This window comes from Mirounga leonina, unplaced genomic scaffold (assembly GCF_011800145.1).
Source record: "Mirounga leonina isolate KUSES-001 unplaced genomic scaffold, KU_Mleo_1.0 Mir_169, whole genome shotgun sequence".
Classification (NCBI taxonomy): domain Eukaryota; kingdom Metazoa; phylum Chordata; class Mammalia; order Carnivora; family Phocidae; genus Mirounga; species Mirounga leonina.
The window spans coordinates 22,000,575-22,020,521 of record NW_023270431.1 but is presented as its reverse complement, the minus strand read 5'-3'; the positions used below and the strand labels follow the sequence as shown (position 1 = coordinate 22,020,521).

The 19,947-nt window shown below is 40.0% G+C and overlaps 1 protein-coding gene across 1 annotated transcript in view; it reads right to left on the bottom strand.

Annotated features, from left to right (window-relative positions):
* The window catches only part of CEP97 (centrosomal protein 97), a 41,216-nt gene that overhangs the window by 12,172 nt on the left and 9,097 nt on the right, over positions 1-19,947 (bottom strand). The window contains exons 2-7 of the mRNA XM_035015297.1: positions 13,339-13,514; positions 10,982-11,124; positions 10,212-10,370; positions 9,086-9,187; positions 6,702-6,815; positions 5,977-6,143 (exon numbers count right to left, since the gene is read on the bottom strand). Coding sequence (XP_034871188.1) covers positions 5,977-6,143; positions 6,702-6,815; positions 9,086-9,187; positions 10,212-10,370; positions 10,982-11,124; positions 13,339-13,381 — 728 coding nt within the window. The 5' untranslated portion in view covers positions 13,382-13,514. The remainder of the gene's footprint in view (positions 1-5,976; positions 6,144-6,701; positions 6,816-9,085; positions 9,188-10,211; positions 10,371-10,981; positions 11,125-13,338; positions 13,515-19,947) is intronic.

Genomic DNA, 19,947 nt, shown 5'->3' with positions numbered 1-19,947 from the left:
TGCAAAAGAGTCACGGTGCAAATAAAATAAGATTAATTTTCTGTGATTTGCCAGTATCACAAGAAAGGAAAAACTGTTTTCTAATAATGAGGTACAAGGTATGCCTAACTGATTAACTGAAGTCTCAGAATCCCAATCTTAGTCTAAAGATAAAAATTTTATTCTAGGGACGCCTGGGTGACTCAGTCAGTTAAGTGTCTGCCTTCAGCTCAGGTCATGATCCCAGGGTCCTGGGATGGAGCCCGTCATCGGGCTCCCTGCTCAGCAGGGAGTCCGCTTCTCCCTCTCTCACTGCCTGCCGCTCCCCCTGCTTGTGCACTCTCTCTCTGACAAATAAATAAAATCTTTAAAAAAAAATTTTATTCTACCTAATAAAAATAATTTAAGTATTTCTTCCAAGAATGAGTCTGTGTATTAAATAAAGATCAGGGTGCCTGGGTGGCTCAGTTCAGTTAAGCATCTGACTCTTGATTTCGGCTCAGGTCATGATCTCAGGGTCGTGGGATCAAGCCCTGTGTTGGGCTCCACACTGGGCATGGAGCCTGCTTAAGATTCTCTCTCTCTCCCTTCTCCCTCTGCAGCTCCCCCAACCTGTGCTCACTCGCTTTCTCACTCTCTAAAAATTAAAAAAAACCATTCAGAATGTTCTTGAAATCTGCTCTAAATTTCCATAAGTTCTCCTGCCAAGCAAATGGTGTGTTGAAAAGCTGTTCCCACAAGAGGTCCATACCAAAGGATAATCACCAACTTTAATATTAGCCAGCAAGCAACATTTCCGAGTTATAGATGGTTTGTAGTTGGGAAGGAAAGAGAAGTGAAAGTAGGAGGAGAGAAACTAAGCTCTGACTTGAATATTCCACAGTTTTAAGTGTGTGAGGAAAATCACAAACTGCCTAGCATCAACTACTGTAACATGTTTCTCTGCTTCTGCTTCACATTCATCAATAAACATATCATTACACAAGTTTATTAATCCATAAAATATTCTCCTAGGTAAAAAAATCTCCTTACCCATTAAAACATCACTGACAATTCAAAGAAAAATAAAATTAAAATTCATTCAGCTCTAACATATTAATTTCAAATCATTAGAATATGATTCTTCTCTTGAAACTGAAGGAACAATTTACATAATATAACAAGTAACAACGATTAAGAGAGAAAATTTTAAAACAATCTGCTCTTGGGGCACTTGGGTGGCTCAATCAGTTAAGCATCCAACTCTTGATTTTGGCTCAGGTCATGCTCTCTCAGGGTCATTAGATCAAGTCCTGCATTGGGCTCCATGCTTAGCGTGGAGTCGACTTGAGACTCTCTCCCTCTCCTTCTGCCTCTCCCCCTGCCCACACTATCTCTCACTAAAATAAATAAATAAAATCTTTAAAAAAAAGTTTGAGTTTTAGGGGTGTCTGGGTGGCTCAGTCAGTTAAGCATCTGCCTTCAGCTCAGGTCATGATCCCAGGGTCCTGGGATCAAGCCCCGCATTGGGCTCCCTGCTTGGTAGAGAGCCTGCTTCTCCCTCTCCCTCTTCCTGCTGCTCCCCCTGCTTGTTCCCTCTCTCCCTCTCTCTGTCAAATAAATAAAATCTTTAAATAAATAAAAATAGAAAAATAAAAAAAAGTTTGAGTTTAAAAAATAGAATAAAATAATCTGCTCTTTCTCGTTAAAAAAAAAAGGAGTATTAGATGAAATGATATCTGGTATCTGCTTTTAAAATACTTCAACAGGGCACCTGGGTGGCTCAGTGTCCTGGGATTGAGCCCCATGTCAGGCTCCTTGCTCAGCAGGGAGCCTCCTTCTCCCTCTCCCTCTCCCTCTGCTCCTCTCCTCCGCTCATGCTCTCTCTTTGTGCTCTCAAATAAATAAAATCTTAAATAAATAAATAATACTCCAACAAAAATGTGGGGATACGTGAAACGACTGGCAAAGTTGGTAACTGTTGAAGTGGCATGGTGGGTATTTAGGGGTTCATTATGGTACTCTCTCTACTTCTGTATGTATTTTAAAAATCCTTTCAAAAAAGAAACATCTCCAAAATTCTGCTCCCTAAATTCTAATCTTCAACTAAACAACAGAAGTGTAGCTTGGGACTAAGTCCTATAAATAGTCAAACAGAAATGGAAACAAATTCAGAAAGAACTCCAAATACTGAGGTACTGCACAAAGGTGCTGGTCTTTCCATAGGTGTGCCTCTGAGAAACCACTCAGCCACAGCACCACAGGGATGGGTGACAGCTCAAATTACTCTTTCCAGTGACACACACACTCAAGATCTGGCTACCTAAAGTCATCAAAGCACCCAGGATACTTTCCATGGTGCCTGGCTGGCTCAGTCATAATAAAGAAAATGTTTAATCTGGATGTTCCCTGCAAATAACAGGCTGGGTAGAAACAAAAACTGGAAATTCCTTCCTGTCCTTCAGGGCAATTCCCAAGGTTGACCAGGAAAATGTTTTGAACACTGCTCAGGGATTGAATTTTAATACAAGAGCTCTCCCTTAGAATACTTCCAGAGTTGTTTTCAAACACAGAACCACTGTGTAGACTACAGAGTTGTCTCAGACATCAACTGCAGCAGCATTTTTCTCTACTATGGCATCAACAACAATCTAGGTTCCTTAGTTTGCATGTAACTATTGACTCATTCTTCTATGGACTGACATTTGGATTGTTTCCCAAATGTACCAAATAGCTCCAAAATGTTTGCAGCTGTTATGAGTAAGGCTACTATGAACATGCTTGTACATGTCTTCTGGTAGACATAAGCACCTAGTTCTGTAGGATATATACCAGAAGTCAAATTGCTGGGTCATAGGGTATTTGCATGGTTAGCTTCACTAAATATGCCAGTTTTTCAAAGTGATTGCACCACTTACACTCCTAGAACAGTGTATGAGAGTTCTAATTGCTCCACATACTCATCAACACTTAGTATTGTCTGTCCTTTTAATTTTAGCTACTCTGGTGGAAGTTGGTTGAAAACCTCATAGTACCAGGAAAAAAATAATCTTTCTGAATTATCAAAAAGGCAGTACAATGGTTATTTATGGTGGGGAGGGGAGTTCTGATGGGAGCAAAGTAAAGGAAATCTCTGGAATGCTCGTTATGTTCTTTTCTTATTCTCAGTGGTGACTATGTAGGTATTTCTAAATATTATTTTTTTAACTACATCTGAATTATATGCTACCTTGCAAGTTTTTTTAAATGTTGGGGGGGAAAAGAAACTTGCTGTTGTGCTATACTCCCACCCTTCCTTCCCCCCATATTTATTTAGTGTAGGATGACCCTACAGAGAGAAAGACCACCCCAAGTGAAAGCCCACACTTCCCTACCTCCTGAAGTCTCTTAAATTAGAGAAAGTTTAAAAAACATTCAAATTCACCTTAAAGTCACTTGGATTAAAACCATTTCCACTGTACAGAAACATAGCCTTCGCATTATTATTCATCTATTCAACAGATATCTTCTGCTTTTTATTTTTTTAAGTAAGCTCTGTGTCCAACATGGAGCTTGAACTCATGACCCTGAGATCTAGAGTTGCATGCTCTATCAACTGAGCCAGCCAGGCACCCCAAATATCTTCTGCTTTTTAACACTTGCTTTAGTTTCTACAAAATGCTTCGATTCCTAGTCCCTATCTTTTAGTAATAATGACAATTACCATTTTTTAAGCACCTACCATATGGCCAATATTATGCCGTATGCATTAGCCTTAATCCTCATTCTTAAAAGCTAGGTAGTATCATCCACATTTTACAGATGAGAAAACTAAAGCTCAGAGAAGCTAAGGAACTTGCCCAGGCCACACAGCTAATGAGTGGCAGGGAAACATGTGAAATCTTCTCTTGTCCCTTTTCCCATGTCTCTCTTTACACCAAACCCTTCTCTCTGCCTATCTCACCATGCTACCTCCCATATATGACAATATTGCCAATCCTACTCATATAGAAAAATCTGACAAGTATTTTTTTTCTCTTAAAGGAAAAGTCGGGGGCGCCTGGGTGGTTCAGTCATTAAGCATCTGCCTTCGGCTCAGGTCATGATCCAGGGTCCTGGGATCGAGCCCCGCATCGAGTTCCTGCTCAGCAGGAAGCCTGCTTCTCCCTTTCCCACTCCTCCTGCTTGTGTTCCTTCTCTCGCTGTGTCTCTGTCAAATAAATAAAATCTTAAAATAAAAGGAAAGGAAAAGTCAGAGAAGATAATCAAGGTAAACCCATATTCAAGCTTTAAAACTATCCATAGTTGAAAACAGAATCAGTTTCTGAGTACGTAGCAACACATACTGCAAGAGAAAGGAAAAGCCACAATTTTTTGTTTTGTAGGCAAACTAGACCTGATGTATGTCACTCACCCTCCACCAGCATCACCACTATGTAGGTCCTGGCTATCATTCCTCACTGCCTCACATCTTATTCAGCAACTAGATGAAAGAGCAGGAAGAAGGAAAAGGAAAACCCTGTCTGTAATCTACCACTCATCCTTCCACCAGGATACTCCTCAAGCAGATATACCAGTCTCTAGTAGAAGTGGACAAAAATGGTGAGGAATAATGTACCTGTTGAGTCCATGAATGCATGTATGTACACACTGAGAGGAGAAAGTGAAATGAGGCAAAGTGAAGAGAATAAACTCATCTCAATTCATACTATCCCCTCCAACTCCACCCCCTCTTGTTCACATCCTAGTTTCTTATCTCCCCTAAAGTTCTGATTCCAATGATCATGTGCCAGTGCCCAGAAGACCCCGTCATGTAGGAGTCCCAGCTCCAAGTGCAGAAACCATCAATGCTTAGAGATAGGAAAGTTTCCACTTCTGCTGCTTCACACGTTATGAGTAGAGAAGGACAATCAGTACGTCTGCTACCAGTTCCAAACTGAAACTCTGCATGAATTTTCCCACAGAATCATTGTTATAAAGGATAATTAGGTCCTATTTTAAGATTTTAATTTTTTTTAAAGACTTATTTATTTATTTGAAAGAGAGAGAGATAGTGAGCAGGGGGAGAGGCAGAGGGAGAGAATCTTTCAAGCAGGCTCCACGCTGAGTGCAGTGCTCTACACGGGGCTTGATCCCACAACCCATGAGATCATGACCTAAGCCAAAACCAAGAATGGGACGCTTAACCGACTGAGCCACCCAGGTACCCCTAAATATTTTCCTTATTATTTGAGAGAGAGAGAGAGAGCATGCACATGCATGTGTGCAAGCAGGGGCAAGGGCAGAAAGAGAAAGAGAGAATCTCAAGCAGACTCCAGGCTCAGCATGGAGCCCAACACAGGGCTTAAACCCACACTGTGAGATCATGACCTGATCCAAAACTAAGAGTCAGATGCTTAACCAACTGAACAATTGAGGCACCCCGGGTCCTATTACTAATACTGCCCTTACATATAAGATGGATTAGAAGCTTTTGTGGGATTGATCTGAGACTCTACACAGCATCCATAATATGATTTCTATAGAAAATGCTCTAAGCCCTGCAAACAACCAATTAACAAAAGAACTTTCAGTAATCAAATTGTTGTATGTTGGGCGTTAAGTTAAACTCACTAGCCCCAACCTCTCAGACTGATATTTATTTCTTATCCTTTCTTAGAAAGGACAGAAAATCCTAAATGACCAGCATATAGTTAGTTTGCTATATGACTGCATTAATGATCTTAATTCCTAAATGCACATTTTAAGAAATATTCAGTTTAGTAATCTGTAGTAAGTTAGAAATGGTCTTTTCAGTAACTTCCATGATAAATGTGACATTAAAAAGGTCATATTCAGGGCGCCTGGGTGGCTCAGTTGGTTGGGTGACTGCCTTCAGCTCAGATCATGATCCTGGAGTCCCAGGATCGAGTTCCGCATCGGGCTCCCTGCTCAGCGGGGAGTCTGCTTCTCCCTCTGACCCTCCCCCCTCTCATGTGCTCTCTCTCTCTCATTCTTTCTCTCAAATAAATAAAATCTTAAAAAAAAGGTCATATTCACCTTTCCTTCTGAGAAATCACGTATCCATCTAGGACTCTGAGGTTTAAGCACCAGCTGACAATGTATGGCCGATAGTCAAACCCTGGAATGGACGGTGTTGCCATCACACAAGGATTGTTCATGATCGATAACTGTTCCAGTTCAGTTAAGGATGCCAAAAAAGAGATCTGGAACAAAGGATATCTTTGTTGAATGAAATGGACTATTTAGTATTAAGCACAGGGCTTCCTTTGAGTACACATCTTTGTCAATTTGAGAATGTAACAATTTCCCTCTTGTTCTGAAAAGCAACAAGTAACACTCTTACATTATCCACTGACTTCCAAAATTCCATCAATATGGCCATCTGTCCTTGCTGCACAATACCTTACAAAGTATCAGCACTGTTTCCTAACAGAGAAAATCCTATTTTGAAAACATAATAGCAGCCAGAGAAAGGTGTACAGTGTCCTTATTGATCCCTTTAACGTAGATATACCTCTACCACAAATCAGTTCCAAATGGAATAACAGTGGCAGCATTACAAATGAAATTAAGCCTTAATGACCCACTGACATTAAGAAAAAGTAGAAAGAAAAATAATGATCATCTTGAGTCAAGTGTTTCATCTTTTTGGCAGTATCTTCCAAGATGCTCACAGTTAACAAGTGAGCTCACAACTTTCTCCTGAGTCTCTTCGGTACTTTGCAGCTTCCTGGATCCCACAGAATACCCTCCAATTTTACCTCATTTAAGTCCCGAATTTCATTTTCTGCCAAGGAAAGTATAGCAAGACTTCTGGGTAGATAAGCAGGTGCCATTCTAAGAGAGGTGATGATGTTTCCATGTAAAAGCAGGGTCTTGAAAGTAAAAACAGGATGAATTACAAATGAAAAGATTACAATTTATCTACTTTTGACATAACTAAAATGGTGCATATAAAAATAAAAGGATCTATTTTATTATACTTTTCATCACTTACAAAGCAGACTATTAATGCTACAAGGGTCCTAGGTGGTCTTCTGGTCCAACTCTCTCTTTTCATGTCCACATTCTAAGCTCAAGAAAGTTTAAAGATTTGTCCAAGAACATACAGCTTAGTGTAATAAATAGCATTTTTTGAGATTTAAATTATTAAAACTTGAGCAATTTCCAACATATTGTTCATTTCCTTTTAAAACATCAAAATAGGGGTGCTTGGCTGGCTCAGTCAGTACAGCATGTGACTCTTGATCTCAGGGTTATGAATTCTAGCCCCATGTTGGGTGGAGATTTCTTTTTTTTTTTTTTTTAAAGATTTTATTTATTTATTTGAGAGAGAGCACGAGAGGGAAGAGGGTCAGAGGGAGAAGCAGACCCCCTGCTGATCAGGGAGCCCGATGCGGGACTCGATCCCGGGACTCCAGGATCATGACCTGAGCCGAAGGCAGTCGCTTAACCAACTGAGCCACCCAGGCGCCCTGGGTGGAGATTTCTTAAAAATAAAATCTTAGGGTGCCCTTAGGGTGCCTGGGTGGCTCAGTTGGTTAAGCGACTGCCTTCGGCTCAGGTCATGATCCTGGAGTCCCGGGATCGAGTCCCGCATCGGGCTCCCTGATCAGCAGGGGGTCTGCTTCTCCCTCTGACCCTCTTCCCTCTTGTGCTCTCTGTCTCTCATTCGCTCTCTCTCAAATAAATAAATAAAATCTTTAAAAAAATAAAATTAAAAAAAATAAAATCTTAAAAAAAAAAATCAAGGGGCAACTGGGTAGCTCAATTGGTTAAGTGTCTGACTCTTGATTTCGGCTCAGGTCATGATCTCAGGGTCATGAGATCAAGCCCTGTGATGGGCTCTGCACTGGGCGTGGAGCCTGCTTAAGAGTCTCTCTCTCCCTCTCCCTCTACCACCCTCCTCACATGCTCTCTCTCTTAAAAAAAAAAAAAAAGGAAGCACGCAAAATAATGGGTGAGGAAAGTAAAAGAAAACATTCATTAAAACAATCACATATAGGGGCGCCTAGGTGGCTCAGTTGGTTAAGCATCTGCCTTTGGCTCAGGTCTTGATTCCAGGGTCCTGGGACCAAGCCCCGCATCAAGCTCCCTGCTCAGCGGGGAGCCTGCTTCTCCCTCTCCCTCTGCCTGCTGCTCCCCCTGCTTGTGCTCTCTCTCTCTCTGTCAAATAAATAAATAAAATAAAATAAATCACATATAAAGCAAATTTTCCAAAAGAGAAAGAGGTAACCCACAACCTATAATTTACAACTGTATTCTCTTGAAAACTAAAAGCTTAAGGAAGGAACAATATGCTACTTGCAGATGAGGTTGACTCAAATTAAGTCAACAACAATGAAGAATAACTGAAGGCTTTTAATACCCAGGATTCTGATAAAATAATCATTCCAGAAAAAAAAAAAATCCGTAGTTCATCAGAATTCTTAGTATCTGGACACATCAGATTGTTTAGAGTAATTATTGCTAAAAATGATTTATGCTAAAGATGTGGGGAAAGTTGATCTAATAATACTGCTTCTAAGGCTTAATGAGTTATATGATACTAATGATATCCAATGATGCAAAAATGTGAAAAAGCCTACATGTTTTTGAAGCTGTAATTGCAACTGTTACTTACCTGATTGCATGATAAATTCCCCTCCATAAAAAGTGCTATACGCTACAGGTTTACTTTTTAAATTAAAGTTCCTTTTGAAAATTTAGTAATACGTTTTACTCAAAAAACAGCAATCCCAAGTGTCAAAAAAACAAACTCAAATTCAGGAATGATCACTCTCAACTTTACCAACATGTTACATATTATATAGCTAAAGCTGCTAGTGTTGGCTGATTGGGCATAAAGGGGATTTCATTATGCTCATAGATGACAAATAAGAATTAACCTTAACTACAATGACCAGTTCTAGTTAAAATAAATCAATTATAGAAACTAAAAACAAAGAGTTGCATACTTAATTTCTGGTGCTCTAACAGAAATTTTATCATAATGTACACAATCTGTTCTCCATACAGAATAGGCTGATTTTAGGCCAATCAGATCACTTTCTTTTGGTATATTAGTATAAAATTAGTATAACATTTCAGAAATGACATAAAAATTTCAGAAATGACAAGAAAATGTCAGAAATGACACACTTACCTTCAGTGATACCAATTTAGATAGATCACCTATCTGGGGTATGTTATTGTCTGATAAATCAAGGTGCTGTAGAGCTGCACAGCTACTGATTTGTTCCATGACCTATCACAAGAAAAGCATCACACTAGTTCATGTACACAAAATCAAAAAATGAAATTCTTCCCTAGTTCCTCATAGCTGAGTCTCCTGCCTCCTCTGCTTATTATTGGAAGCAGAGGAGAATTTATCAAGAGAAAGAGGAAGTAGTAATAACAGAATTTGGTAAATTGTTATATAGCAAGATTCTACCTTCATTATCCCGAGAGGAGAGGATCATATCATCCCAGATATTTATAGCTTGAAAAAACCTTAGTGATAACACATGACAGTTGGTATAGTATAGAGTTTATAAGTTAAGAGTGAAGTCAAACTGCATGGATTCAAATCCTGGCTCTGCTACTCCTGGCTATGTGACCTTAAGCAAGTTACTTTACTTCTCTGTACTTCAGCTTCTCATTTATGTAATAGACATAATGATTTTTTACCTACTTCATAGGCTGTCATGACACTGAATGAGTTAATACAGTTAAGGTGCATACAACAGTACCTAGCATAAATTAACTGATCAATAAGTGAGCTATTGGGCGCCTGGGTGGCTCAGCTGGTTAAGCGACTGCCTTCGGCTCAGGTCATGATCCTGGAGTCCCGGGATCGAGTCCCGCATCAGGCTCCTTGCTCAGCAAGGAGTCTGCTTCTCCCTCTGACCCTCCCCCCCTCATGCTCTCTCTCTCTCTCTCATTCTCTCTCTCTCAAATACATAAAGTCTTTAAAAAAAAAAATAAGTGAGCTATTAATATCATTTGAGTCCACTCATCTAACATATCAAAAAATAAGACATGGAGATATTTATTACACAACAATACAGAGCTACTAAGTGATGGAAGCAGGAATATTATACTGCATATGTGTGTCAAAATAAATTTTTTTTTTCAGTTTATGTTAACTAAAATTATCCCTGGGAAGTGGGAGTAGATACTTTCACTTTTTATTCTATTTATTTCTATACTGCTTGAGTTTTTTTTTACAGTGAATACTTTTATAAATTAAAAAAAGAAAACGCAACTACTAAAAAAAAGAAACAATTCACCTTGAGATTATTTCCTGCCAAATTCAGCCATTCCAAATGTACTAGATCCTTCAGCCCTTCCACATAGCCAATGCTGTTATGAGGCAAATTCAACACCCGGAGTTGGGTCAGTTTGGCCACACCCATCATTCGCACCAGCCGATTATTAGCCACTGACAACTGTGGAAAGAAAACATATCATTCTCTTAGAAATAAAATATGCATATTACTTTCACATGAGGGTGGTTAAAAAGATTTGTTTATATGGCCAAACATTCCCAAATATACAAACCCAATTTGAACTTCTCACATATTTTATCTAAATACTCTATAGTGTAACTATTTGTTGTTGCTGTTGTTCTAGGTTGTTCCTAAGCAATGGAAAATATACGTAAAGCTGAGCAATCAGACCCTCTCCAACTGTTCAAGAGAAAACATTTTTAACAGAGCAACTACTTGAGAGGAGTGCCAGATACATAAGAGGAGCCCAATAAGTATTTGCTAACAGAATGAATGAATGAACTCTTTACCTTCATCATGATGTAAAAGGTTATCTTAACAACACAACGCTTTGCCAACACAAAATGTTTTGTTTTTTTAACAAATGCTTCTTTTGCTAGTCAATTTTAAATGTAGCACATGTGTTCACCTTCAAGGTAAATTGTCATGTAAAAATTTAAGATAAGATTTACTGCTTTCTAGGCCTGCAGAGTTACTCTTTGTTAGGTTATTTTATTGTTTTGTAAAATAATAAACATATATAACTATTTCCCCCAGATGGCAATACCTACTTGTATTAATTGTCGGCATTTCTCAAGATTTTCCAATTTAATAATCTGATTTTTATCCAGAATCAAAGTATGAATATCAGCTTCACAGGGTAAGTCTGGACTTAATTTCTGTAGCCCCTGTCCTGACCAGTTGACCACTGATCCTTGAAGATAGAAGAGAAATTGTTAGAAAACACAAATACAAAGCTGAGCATGGAATTATATTAATAAAATCTCTATATTTAGAGTTAGAAAACACTAGAACATAATAAATATCAAGATTTAAAAATTAAGGCAATCAAGTTCTAAATGACCACAGATTGAAACTGTTCACTTTCCCTCCGAAATATCATATTACACCTAGAAATTTGTGATATTCTGCTCACAATAATACTTTGGAATTCTTCACATTTAAATATGAACTACTGGAGGTCGGTTAAAGCATCAACTCTTGATTTTGGCTCAGGTCATAATTTCAGGGTCCAGGGATGGAGCCCCCCGTCAGCTCCACCCTTAAGATTCTCTCTCTTGGGGCACCTGGGTGGCTCAGTCGTTAAGTGTCTGCTTTCAGCTCAGGTCATGATCCCAGAGTCCTGGGATGGAGCCCAATGCAGGCTCCCTGCTCAGCGGGAAGCCTGCTTCTCCCTCTCCCACTCCCCCTGCTTGTGTTCCCTCTCTTGCTCTCTCTTTCTGTCAAATAAATAAATAAAATATTTTTTTTTTAAAAGATTCTCTCTCTGACCCTCCCCTCAACCCCCTCCCATAGACAGCGCAAGCGCGCTCTCTCAATAAACAAATAAGTAAATAAATAAGAACTATTCCATATTTTGTGGCTAAGTAATGATTGTCTTTTTTTAAACGGAACTAATCTTTTGATAGAGATCAACCTGCTTACAACCTAACTACCAGTATATCCTAAAGTGCCCAAATTATTTTTAAAATCAATGTATAGTTCAGTTAATTTATCTACAAAATGGGAACAATACACCTAATTAATTAAATTGAGGTGAGGATGAAAACAGAAACCATATGAACAAAACTTAGCCCCACTCCTGGCATACCGCACTCAATAATCTAGTTTCACAGACGTTCAAATCCTGGCTCCGCCAATAACCACTGTGGTATCTTGGGCAAGTAATAGATCTCTTTGGGGCTCATTTTCCACTCTACAAGATGAGGGTGATAATAATATCTGCCTTATAATGTTGTTCTACAGAGAAAATGAGATCATGTAAGAAAAAAAAAGCACTCAGAACAACGTCTGGCTCATATAAAAAGTGCTCTGTAAATGTTTACTGCTATTATTGTCAGTAAGTTCCCTTGGTGGGCTGAGGAGGTGGAGTTTAAGAGAAGCCGATATCAAAAAGGGGTGGGGCCACAGAAACTGCCAATTTCAAATGTATACCCAGATTAAGATTACTGTGGGAAATAATTATGCGAGATTGCTCTCCTGAAAGGTTTCAACGTCTTTTCATTGTCTAATGGATGCCAGAATTTGGGGGTGATCATGGGGATTCCCTGAGAATTTGGTGAAAGCTGTGTACTGTCCAAGGAAAATGTAGTCTTTGCACACAGTTCCACGGGGTCGACACACCTCTTAGAACCATCGATCCCCCTCACCCCCACCAAGAAGTCAGGGCCCCCAGATAATGACCCCCCTGGTCTAAGCTGTGGAGAGAGGCCTCAACCCTCAGCCCGGGCCCCGACCCAGAAGGCTGCTGCGGAGCCTCGGAGCTGTAACCAAAACACAGGAGCTCGGCTCACGCCCGGCGACTCCCGGCCACAGAAGCACCCACACCCCGCGCTCCGCTGGGTAGCGACCAAACCCGATCCCAAAACCTGGTCTGCAGAACAAGGGGTGGATATCTGTGGACTCTCGGTCACCCTGAATTTTACCACGGCCACCGAACACATCCAAAAAAGGGTTTAACGTCAGTCTAGGAGGTATGTTTGAGAGAGGGTTTCCTGAACGTGATAGGAACCGAGAGGATAAGGGAGACGCGTAAAGCGAAAGATGGAGATCCGGCAATTTTCACTTGGGCATCCAGAATTCAAACTAAAAATCCAAGAAAGGCCACCGCAGTCCGAAACCCACCACCCAGGCAGCCTCAGAAGCGCGGGAGCCAAGGCGCCCGGCCGCGCGAAGGACCCTGGGGATGTAGTCCCCAGCTCGGCCCTCTCCGTAAGGCCGCAGAGCTAGACAGCACCCGGGAACTACAATTCCCAGAGGGCAGCGCGGCTCCGCGACGCCCACAGCCCGCATCAAAAGAACTGGTACAGAACTGCACCCCTAAACCCAGACTTCTTTTCTCCACCAGGTAACTATTTAACTTAGTTCCATGGAGTAAACTTTGGGATTCAAGGGGGGGTCGCCTTACCTTCTCCAGGAGGCAAAGCCGGGTCGACGCGCGCCACCGCCATACTTCTCGCTTGCTAATAATACCAAGCAACCGTCCTCCAGCTGCTCGGTGGAGTTTGGAGCCAGGAGGAGGGAGCCGGAAACTACAGCTCCCAGGATGCACGGCAACCGGACGGCCCAATTGGCTGCCTGCGTCTAATGACGTAAAACTCGGGTTAGAATCTGAGCCGCAGTGTGTTTAGAAACCCTGGTGAACTCCCTGATCTGACAGATAAGCAAACTATTGTTAGATGATCTTTTCGCTCCCTTTTCTAGGTGTCTGTGAAATTTGACACTTTTACCATTGAGATGATTATAAGGTCGCTATTTAATACAGATCGAATTTCAGCGCTCACTGCTACAAGTCTCTAACGTGGCTGTCCCTTTTGACAATAATGAGGAAGTTGAGTTTTCTGCTCTGCTATAGGAATGACTTGGGCAATCTTGTTAAGATAGTCAAAATGGATACATTTCAACTTGAAAATTTAAAGCATTCTCGGATAGAAGGTTTTATACAGTATTTTTAAGTGGTTCTTGAATATTTAACAGAACTTTAGACCTGAGGGTATATCTAATAAGTATGAACCTAGAATTTTTGCAAGGAATATACAAAAGAATTTTACAGTATAGTCTCCAAACTCAAAAATTACACTGCCTAACTCGAGGGAAGTAGGCTCACACTTTTGCTATAACTATTACCTGCTAACTAGTATGATTGTAACTATTAACACAAGATCTCAGCGAATGGAGAAAGAAATGGAAACAATAATTTTCAAAGAAGACTTGAAGGAGGAAGTGAAACTGAGCTAGGGCTTAAAAGTTGGGTAGACTAGACAGTTCAGAAGTAGATGAAAAGACATTAGCATTGGCTGCAAATGGGGTCAGTTGGTAATGAAGCTGCTCTCACGGGAAGTGAGAGACTAACCTAATAGCAGGACAGAATGTACAAAGGGAACTTCCAATCTCTATTACACATGCCTCCGTTCCCTCTTGCAATCTTTATTCTGAACTCCCCTCTTTCTGAAACAGCAATATACAAAATCTCTGACAATTCGTGGTTTGGGAAAGTCCATTAACTCACACTTTTAGATTTCCAGGCCCTTGATCCTGTGAACTTTTCCTCCTTTATGGGTTCTCCTCTGATCTCTGTGACTACACCTCCCCTTAACTCTTTTTTTATTTCAAATATTTATTTAAATTCCAATTAGTTAACATATATGGTAAAATGAGTTTCAGGTGTAGGGGTGCCTGGGTGGCTCAGTCGTTTGAGGGACTCTTGATTTTGGTTCAGGTCATGATCTTGGGATTGTGGGATCCTGGGATCCAGCCCCGCATTGGGCTCCATGCTCAGTGGGGAGTCTGCTGGAGATTCTCTCTCTTTCCCTCTGCTCCTCCCTCCTGCTCTCGCTCTAGTAAATAAATAAATCTTTTAAAAAACTGAGTTTCAGGTGTAGAATTTAGTGATTCATCACTTACATAAAACACCCAGTGTTCATCACAAGTGCCCACCTTAATATCCATCACCTATTTAACCCATTCCCCTGCTAACCTCCCCTCCATCAAGCCTCAGTTTGTTCTCTATAGTTAAGTCTCTTATGATTTGCCTCTCTTTTTTCCCTTCCCCTATGTTCATCTGTTTTGTTTCTTAAATTCCACATGAGTGAAATCATATGGCATTTGTCTTCCTCTAACTCGCACAACTTAACTTTTTTTCACTCTATTTCCCACTGTTTTATTCTGAAGACAAATTTCCTAATTAAGACTAGGAATCTTTCTCATCTAACAAAGAGGCCCCTTATTTATTTATTTTAAAGATTTTATCCATTTATTTAACAGAGCGAGCGAGCGAGAGAAAGGCAGTGAGAGAGGGAACACAAGCAGGGGGAATGGGAGAGGGAGAAGCAGGCTTCCCGCCAGGGAGGGAGCCCGATGCAGTGCTCCATTCCAGGACCCTGGAACCATGACCCAAGCCGAAGGCAGTCACTTAACCAACTGAGCCACCCAGGCGCCCCGAGGTCCCTTATTTAGAAAGCACAATCTTACTATATAGGTGTAAGAACAAAGCAAGTTTGAATACTGCCTCCTGCTTTGTTCCCTGGAATATCCGGTGAGGATTGAGGAGAGTCTCTAGCTCAGGGAGGGAGAAAGCATTTACAGTTCTCTCCAATTTTGCAGGATAATGACCTGGGAGAGGGATCCTGGAAGCTCAGAGGGCACCAGAGGAGCACAGGTTCCTGCAAGTTTATAGCAATAGCAGAACCAGAATCCTGTCTGGTTCATCTGACCTAGAATCCAGAGGAAAGTATTCCTTTTATGGAGTCAACTAAGTATAATCCTGGATCCATAAAAGAGTGGCCAGATGTTCCTGGGCACGGTCCCACATCCTAAGTGAACCAGCAACCTTTAAAATCACACCTCAGAAACTCTTGTGCTTCAGATACAGCTTGTACATCTAAAATCAAATTGCTACACTGTAACTAAATTGTCTCATCTTGTATATATGTTAAACCTTGCAAGCTCAAATCAAAGGATTCTACTAACCAACACTATGAACCTCTCAACAAGATAGCATTTTTTGTTTTTTGTTTTGTTTTGGTCAGACCTAGGATCCATAACACTTTCCTTCCTATCAGCACAGTGTACCTGATCTCTGCAACAGCTGATAGCCTGACTCATAACCTGCATCTCTAAGGCGTCTGCCCACTGCTACAGGCAAGATCTAAGTAAAACACCTTTTATCATGTTAATCCCTTCCTCAAATACTTTACTCTTGTAATTCAACTTTCGAGGGCCAGCATAATCTATCTGGCCTCACCCTACCTCTCACCATTCATTCCACTAATTTGCATTTGCTGTTTTTGAGTGAGGGATTGACAAAATGAAACTTGTGTTTTAGAAGGTTAAACTGCTCATATAACAAGGATGAATTGAATAGTAGAACAGTGGCAGGAAGGAGACTGTTGTAATAGTGGATGGTAACCTTTAACCTTAATGCTCAGGAGAGCATTATATACAAGTTTAGATAACACAGAGACGGGAAACTAGAACAATGTTTGTGGATAGTGCAATATATCTGGATAAAACAAGAGAGGTTTTCTGATTAGGATGAGAGCTTATATTTTAAAAAAGTAAATGTAATAATAACTTTGAAGTTTTAAAGTTTTAAAACGGCAAAGCTCTTAATGATGCAGACTGGCTGGGTCTGAGGACCCAGAGAGGGTCCCACAGGACCAGCCAACAGGATCCTTGGCTTCGTGTAGGAAAGAAATCAAACATGAGCTGAGAGGAAGTGAGAGCAGAGTTTATTGAAGATACAGAGAGAGCAGATACAGATGGAGCATCTGGGAGACTCAGAAAGGAAAAGGAGAATGAGTCTCCTCTTTGCTTGGAGTCTGGGTTTTTACTGAGGATAGTGGTCAGTGGTACATGTCCTGTCAGCATCTAGGAACTGGTCAAAACAAGGGCAAGTACTCAGGTGTCCTCCAAAAGCCACTTATGCCCTGGAGGCAGGGGTCTTGGTGTCAAGGTGCCTGGAGTCAGTAGTCTTGGAAAACATTCATGATGACCTCGCCTAGTCACTCCTTAGATGTTATCTATTGTGCTGGAAGACGCCAAAGAAATCATTAACTCCTTGACAGTTACAAGGAGGACATACATTATTTTAAACCCTGTGTAGGGCAGGGGTTCAGGTCCTAGCAAGAATATAAACAGGAAATCTCATCTTGGGGCACCTGGGTGGCTCAGTTGCTAAGCGTCTGCCTTTGGCTCGGGTCATGATCCCAGGGTGCTGGGATCAAGCCCCGCATTGGGCTCCCTGTTCCATGGAAGCCTGCTTCTCCCTCTCCCACTCCCCCTGCTTGCGTTCCCTCTCTCGCTGTGTCTCTCTCTGTCAAATAAATAAAATCTTAAAAAAAAAAAAATCTCCCTGTGATTTATTTTTGGCCATCTCATACCCTTTAAAAATTTTTTACCTTTTCTTCCTTTCCAGTTGACAGGATAATATCAAGCAGAAATATATAAAGTATATTGATAAGCTGAGGAATGCAAATGTTAGCTTTTTCTTTTCTAAAATTGTACTTTTAAAATTTTGAAATCACTATGATTTTCATATTTAACCACAACACAAAGTCTATAATACAGAAGGAATATGAATAACAATCTCTTTAAACTGAAACACAAATTCCCAACTGGTGCCTGGTTGGCTCAGTCAGTAGAGCATGTGACTCTTAATGTCGGAGTTGTGAGTTCAAACCCCAGTTGGGCATGGAGCCTACTCAAAATTTAAAAAAAGAAAAAAGAAAGCTAGAAAAAAGAAAATGTTATGAAGAAAATCACAAATTCCTTTTCATCCCTTCAAATAAAATAATAAACTCAAAAGTCTACTTTATGTAGATATTCTCTACAAGGGGTTGGCAAACTATGCCCTATAAGCTGAATCCACTCTACCTCCTGCTTTTTTTTTTTTTTTTTAAGATTTTATTTATTCATCTGAAGCACAGAGATACAGAGAGAGAGAGCATGAGCAGGGAGAGAGGCAGAGGGAGAGGGAGAAGCAGGCTCCTTGCTGAGCCAGGAGCCCGATGTGGGACTCGATCCCAGGACCCTGGGATCATGACCTGAGCTGAAGGCAGCCGCTTAACCATCTGAGCCACCCAGGCACCCCTACCTCCTGCTTTTGTACAGTCTACAGCTAATTACAGCTTTTACATTTTATGTGGCTGGAAAAAAAACAAAAGAATAGTAACATTTTATGACACATAAAATTATATGTGATTCAAATTTCAGTGTCCATAAATAAAATATTTTTCGAATACAGCCATACTTATTTACCTATTGTCTATGGCTGCATTGACAGAACAATAGAGTATTCATAATTGAGACCATATGTGTCATTTTACCACTTCAGATTGCTGCTACATACTACAAATCACCAGAACACATTTTTACTTGACACCATTTCAAGTGCCATGCATATCACCATACTGTGACATTTTATTATTTTTATTACCAACATATACCTATCAAGCAAAACAAAAAAAAGAAAAAACTAGACTTAAAATAGTCCATCTTTAAGATACAGTTAGATGTGGATTATTTTATCAAATTCACTGCAAAGCATTATGTTTATTATGCAATAACCATTATCTGTGCCTAAAGAATACAATATATTACCAGACTAACCAGCCATCACAATATTCCCAAATCACAGCAATCAATCAAGAAAGTTAGAAAAATTTAATAGATCTCATCATAGTAAAATTTCTTCAAAGAAAGAAAGAAAAAAGAAAGGAAGCCTGCTACCAAAGTGAGTTTTCAAGTGGCTCATTTATTAGCCAAGCAAGGAATGTCATTTACTTTAAATGATGTTTGACTGCAGTCACTTAAGAAATGTATCCAGAAAAAATAAACTCGTTTAAGACCATTTGCTTTTAGGTAAGAACAGCTGCTTTAAGTATTAAAGCTCTGTGAAAAGCATTGATAGTCAATTTAAATTATTTAGTGAAGGAAAATTATTTTTAATGTTTTCCATGGCTCTTAATAAATGGACAGGTGTTATTGATACAGCTTATTTGTGCCTGTTTATTCAGAAAGTCAATGTTTGAAATGACTGAAGAATAGCCTCTATGAATAGCCTGCATGAAACAGATGAGAATATTTTTAAAGAAGTTGAGAAAACACTAACTGATTACACCTGAAGTGAAATCAGCTATGATGTGTTAAAACTCACGTAAGTAGAAAAAGGCTCAGCTTAACAGATTTACAACACTTGTGAAAATGTAAGGTGTTAAATTCTATGGTTATAACATCATTGTATTATCAGTCAACAGGTACTTTGTGGAAAACATTTGAATCTACCAGGTGTTATTGAACCAGTAGTGTTAACAATAAACTTCATTTGTTCTCATGGACTTCATTTGCTGTCAGTCCATGAATTCTTGTCAGAATTAGCAGCTGAATATCTGATTTGCCCTACCACACAGCATTTGATGTTTTATTGTGATTTTCTAAAAGATTGATTGACTGATTGATTGATTGATTTAAGAGAGAGCATGGGAGCACAAGCTGGGGGAGGTGCAGACGGAGAGGGGGAGAATCTCAAGCAGACTCTCTGCTAAGCACGGAGCCCAGTGGGGGGGCTCAGTGTCACAAACCTGAGATCATGAGCTGAGCTGAAACCAAGAGTGGGATGCTCAAAGGACTGAGCCACCCAGGTGCCCCTATAGGATTTTTTTTTAAGCTCAGGGTCAAGACTGAAATTTTTCTAAATGAAAAGACCCCCCCCCCCAACCACTACTATGGAACACTGACAGAAAGGCTTTAAAATTCGTTTTGTCTACCCTCCACCTCTCCCAAAAAGAATTTCATTTTCCTCTTTAGTAGAAAATGAAGTCATTTACTCTTTTCTCTTTGTTTTACAAAAACTCATACTCAATACTTTGATTATATTTAAATTTCATCAATGAAAATATTGTAAAAATTTGTTTCTTGTTATATAAATACCTACATAATGTCCTCAATCTTGCCTCTTAGCCCACTAAGCCTAAAATATTTACTATTTGCAGACCTCTGTTTTATTATTTTTAATTAT